The following is a 5226-nucleotide window of genomic DNA, read 5'->3' as shown; positions in this document are numbered from 1 at the left end:
TTAATTTTTAAACAAGAATTTTTAAAGTAATATAAAAATATTTATAGCAATCAATCAAAATATTACTCTCTCCGTTCAAAAATATAAGATATTTTTAGTCTTTCGAAGTGTAATAATTGTCTTTTTTTTTAAGTGTGATGAATAACTTTATATTTATTATAGAATATTTAATAGGAATGAATATAAAAAAAATAATGTTAGATTGAAAATAAATAATTAATATGATTCAATTAAAAATACAAACCATTTCTAAACGGAGCGAGTAAGTGTTTTTGTTAAGGTTTTCAAGTGACATATTAAAATTTTTTTAAAGTTTTTTGAACTATCCATGCTTCACAGCTTATGTTGATCAGCACGCCCATGCTCATCAATGATGATGATCACATGGGAAGCGCTTCACCAATTTAATGGGAGGAATGTTCACTTCATGATCGCAAGAAAATCCTATAAATCTGAGTTTCTTACGACCGAGAGATCCTCCAGGACTACTGAGCCACTCTACAATGCCCCTTGCCCACATGATATCTGCACAGATCCCGACCACCCCATCATGTTTCAATTTCATGTCCACCATTGCAACGCATTCTCTATCCTTCTCTCCCCGTTTTCTGCCCTTCAGCCGCCGCTCCTCTCCGGCACGGGGCACTGGCGTTTCAATGAGTGGCCTGACCTCAGTCGCATTAAGGTGCTCGTCACTCTCAAGCCCACCTTCCTATGGTGAGTGTTTTCAGGTGCTCTCATTTTGAGTTTCTGTAATCTTTCCAAAAGTTCTAATTTTTAGTGTTTAGATGCGTTGTTCCTTCCTGGTGAAAGCAGCTTGAAGATTGAAGTGCTTCTCCAATCAACCTCTGATACTTCAAACTATACTTAAACGCTCCATATTTTTTGTATGGCATTATACTCAAAACAGGGCAGGGGTATTTAACGAAGCGGCAGTACTGTTTCATTGATCCATTTCTTGATTTACTTTGCAGCTGATGAGGAAATAAAGTTCGTAGAAGCTTCACATAGTGGAAATTTGATTCCTTTATATCGATGCATATTCTCTGATCAGCTTACCCCTGTTCTAGCTTACCGGATTTTGGTCAAGGAAGACGACCGGGAGGCTCCCAGCTTTCTTTTCGAGTCTGCAGAACCCAATTTTCAAGTTTCAAATGTGGTGAGTTTGTTTAATTTCGATCTTAGCTTCATCATTTTCAAAGTATACAGAAGAAATTCATAGTGGTTTTGATTCGTATTTGTAGGGGCGCTATAGCATTGCAGGGGCTCAGCCAACAAAGGAAATTGTGTCGAAGGAAAACAAGGTTACAGTAATGGACCATGAACTTGGGAACTTGACTGAGGATATTGTCGATGATCCCATGTGGATTCCTAGAAAAATCTCGGAGGCTTGGAAACCCCATTTCTCTGATGAACTTCCAGATGCATTTTGTGGTAACTAAGAATGCTGATTTACTTACATCCATGTTCCAAAAATAGGATCTTGTCAAGCCTGATTCTTTCTACCAGCATTCTACAGAACTTTAATTAGCGTATGCTTTGATCATACAGGAGGTTGGGTAGGCTATTTCTCATATGACACAATTCGTTACGTGGAGAAGAAAAAAGTTCCATTTTCAAGGGCTCCTCAGGATGACAGAAACCTCGCCGACATGCATCTCAGCCTCTATGATGATGTAATTGTCTTTGACCATGTCGAGAAGGTATCTCTGTTTTTGGTTTTTTGTTTTTACCTTCTTAATATTTCGGCTTCATTGACACTAAAAAAAAAAATTCGAAAAACTTTAATTAACATCAAGTGCTACGGGAAAATTAATTCAAGTACTATATATGTTGGTTTTAACCCCCCCCCCTTTTTTTCTTTTTTGGGTTGCTCAACAGAAAGTATATGTGGTTCACTGGGTGAGACTAGATAGGTACTCCTCAGCAGAGAATGCTTACAAAGGTGGAAAGGAACGGTTAGAAAAATTAGTTGCAAGATTACAGGATAGCATCCGGTGAGTTATCTGTTCATGCTTTTAATGTCTCAGTTGTTAGTTAACCTTTGACTCAAAGTTAATTCAGAGTTTCATCGGTGGTAGCCCAAAGCTATGCCCAGGTTCTGTGAAACTTCATACTCGCCAGTTTGGTTCTGCTTTGAGGAACTCAAACATGACAAGTGAAGAATATAAGGATGCAGTTCTTCAAGCAAAAGAGCACATTCAGGCAGGGGATATTTTTCAGATCGTTCTGAGTCAGCGTTTTGAACGCAGAACATTTTCTGATCCATTTGACATTTATAGAGCACTGAGAGTGGTGAATCCAAGTCCTTACATGGCTTATTTGCGGGTTCTGTCTCCAAGCAACTTCATATCCCTCCTTCATTCAAGCAACTTTTTGTGGTCAAGAGATTTATATGCGATTTTATTTTATATATTTCATCAAATAGGCAAGGGGATGCATTCTGGTTGCTTCTAGTCCTGAGATTCTTACACGTATAAAGAAGGTGAGTTCAATTTCTTCGCACATTTGAATCTATTTTATTTGTTTTGGACTGATAAATGTGATGATTTTTTCACACTCTCACCTGATGAGGTGCATGAAAGTCTGTCATGTTATTAGAATTGTCAGATTAGTCTGTTGTTTTAATTGAGAGGAAATTGATTATGATTAACAGAAGAAGGTTGTGAATCGTCCATTGGCCGGGACATGCAGAAGAGGAAAGACAGTGGATGAAGATGATGAGCTAGAAAGGAAACTGCTGAATGATGAAAAGCAATGTGCAGAGCATGTCATGCTGGTTGATTTGGGACGCAATGATGTTGGGAAGGTATGTATGAAATCATGGATGCTCTTATAACGAACATTCTACATTAACTGTGTTAAGAATATGGCTCTTAAAACACATCTTGAACTTTTGTATTCTGGACTGTGAAGAGTACGAAAATAACAGTTGGCAAGAAGTTGTTGTGCTTGCAGGTCTCAAAAATTGGTTCTGTGAAAGTTGAAAAGCTTATGGAGGTCGAGCGGTATTCCCATGTCATGCACATAAGCTCAACGGTCAGAACCTAATATTCCTGAGCTTTAACAGTCACACACACACACACACACGTACACGATTCACCACAACTTATTCTGCAAAATACAATTCTTTCAGATCACTGGAGAGTTGCAATACCACCTGACAAGTTGGGATGCCCTGCGTGCAGCTTTGCCGGTGGGAACCGTCAGTGGAGCACCAAAGGTCCATAACCTTGTCATTAATTCTCAGAGAATATCATTACTGTTCATGGCTTTTATATTTAGGGTGGGTTCAGGTGAAGGCGATGGAGTTGATCGATGAATTGGAGGCGAGGAGGCGAGGGCCATATAGCGGCGGATTTGGGTGGATCTCGTTCAACGAGGACATGGATATTGCACTAGCTCTGAGAACAGTGGTGCTTCCGACGACGAGTTCTAGGAATGACACGATGCACAGTTACCAAGATGCGAACAAGAGTCGCAGAGAATGGGTAGCTCATCTTCAAGCTGGTACTGGCATTGTGGCTGACAGTGACCCCGACGATGAACACCAAGAATGTCTCGACAAAGCTGCGGCTCTTTCTCGCTCCATTGACTTGGCTGAGACTGCTTTTCTTCACCCATTTTGACGTCTAATCTTTCATTTTATGAGTCTCAATTGAAGAAGAACCCTCCATCTACAATGTGTTTGTAGGTTGCTGAGACACACTTATGGATCGGTCTTAATTAATTACTTCAAATCGGAGAAATAAGACCCGTCCATGTCAATGTTATTAGCACATGAAATGGGGACTTTTGAATCAAATTAGTCCACCACAGTACATACATCTAAAGTGAACTGAGTGTAACTTTAGGTAGAAAGATGTTAGATGGCAAGCATGGCTTTACTAATCGTGTCTAGCTTGTAATTTCAAGTTTGTAGTTGCCGGAAAAAAAGAAAGAAAGAAAAATGAGTTAAATCTTTTAAAATTCATCCTTTTACAAAGTTGAGGAAGAGACTTGATCCTCATATTATTAATTACTTGTTTCTTAAAATAAAAACTAATAATACTTTATATTAATATTAATTCGGTATCAACACTGACGTAGAACTCTCACTGATCATTATCTGTCGCTCATTATACAAATACAATCTGCAGCATGCTTACTGAAAACACCTTACACTGGTAGGTCACCCAATGTCCAGAAAGTTTGACATCCATCCAAAACAATATCCAAACTCAAATAATATTCATCCAAAACATTATCCAAACTCAAACAATATTCATCCAAAACAATTTCCAGACTTATCCGAACGCATACTGATAGAGAGGTAGCGGAAGTGGACTGTGCCAGTTGATGGCGTTACATTAATTTCGTAATTCAATTTTCTTTTCACTCTCTCACCTCCCCCACCCCCCCCAAAAATCATACATGGAAGACATTGTGCTGGAAGGCTCTTCATCTCTTTTCCATGCCTTTATTTTCTTTTCACCCCCCCTAAAAAAAAAAAACAATGATAGAGCTGGAAGGCTTGACTTGCTTGGCTTAAACTACTGTGGTATGAAAGTGACTCAGGCAAGCTTAAAAGTTGACGTATAAAAATGTTATATTAATTATCACAAATAATTCAATAATGATGATTCTTAATAATTTTGTAACTTCGCTCCTCAGAATTAATAAAAGAAAAACGGTGGTATGTTTGATATTATTTCATATATGAATTGTCCTATTAATCAACAGATTCAAATCCACTGCAAACATGACTGTTGAATGTGAAAAGTTAGACAGTGTGAAATGGTTGTTCCTGGAAGTCAGGTTCTGATCAGTACTTGGCTCTAACTTCCAGATTCCTCCTTCTCGATAACCAAGGTTCAAAATGATACCCTATTACTTTGCTGCCGCCACCAATTTTCTGCTGCTCTTCATCATGGCTTCTGAGACCTTGCTGTTGCCAACCACAACCAGCAAGGCTACGGACCCAGAAATTGATAAACTCGCTTTGCTTGCTGTGAAGGCCTAACTCACAAATGGCTATCCTGAAATTCTACCTTCATGGAACCATTCTGTATTCTGTAAATGGCAAGGTGTTTCATGCAATAATCCCCACATGATTAGTCTCTGGACTTGCATTTAATAATTCCAACTTCGGATTGCACCCTTGCACCAGACATCGGTAACTTGACCTTCCTTGAAATTCTCAATATAGAATTCTGCATTGCATGGTGAGATTCTCAAAAACTTGGC

At 38.7% G+C, this 5226-nt stretch overlaps 1 protein-coding gene across 1 annotated transcript; it reads left to right on the top strand.

The window, feature by feature from the left end:
• Positions 1-571: 571 nt before the first annotated feature.
• Positions 572-3969, top strand: LOC129304163 (anthranilate synthase alpha subunit 1, chloroplastic-like). Its single transcript, XM_054943852.1, has 11 exons — positions 572-717; positions 975-1159; positions 1245-1434; positions 1552-1703; positions 1882-1997; positions 2082-2328; positions 2429-2485; positions 2657-2809; positions 2959-3039; positions 3137-3223; positions 3297-3969. The coding sequence occupies exons 1-11, from the start codon at positions 657-659 to the stop codon at positions 3627-3629; spliced, it is 1662 nt and encodes a 553-aa protein (XP_054799827.1). The 5' UTR covers positions 572-656; the 3' UTR covers positions 3630-3969.
• Positions 3970-5226: the final 1257 nt, after the last annotated feature.

The sequence above is a fragment of the Prosopis cineraria genome, unplaced genomic scaffold (genome assembly GCF_029017545.1).
Source record: "Prosopis cineraria cultivar Desert tree isolate PC_DT_omini unplaced genomic scaffold, ASM2901754v1 PC2, whole genome shotgun sequence".
Classification (NCBI taxonomy): domain Eukaryota; kingdom Viridiplantae; phylum Streptophyta; class Magnoliopsida; order Fabales; family Fabaceae; genus Prosopis; species Prosopis cineraria.
The sequence above is the reverse complement of the archived record's forward strand: the minus strand, read 5'-3'. Positions and strand labels throughout refer to the sequence as shown.

What these genes read in the sequence shown, in the direction of transcription:
- LOC129304163 (XM_054943852.1), top strand. Translation starts at nt 657, where the DNA reads ATGAGTGGCCTGACCTCAGTCGCATTAAGGTGCTCGTCACTCTCAAGC. An exon ending in CTCAAGCCCACCTTCCTATG is followed by an intron (nt 718 to 974) that starts GTGAGTGTTTTC and finishes TTTACTTTGCAG; the next exon opens with CTGATGAGGAAATAAAGTTC. An exon ending in GACGCAATGATGTTGGGAAG is followed by an intron (nt 2,810 to 2,958) that starts GTATGTATGAAA and finishes TTGTGCTTGCAG; the next exon opens with GTCTCAAAAATTGGTTCTGT.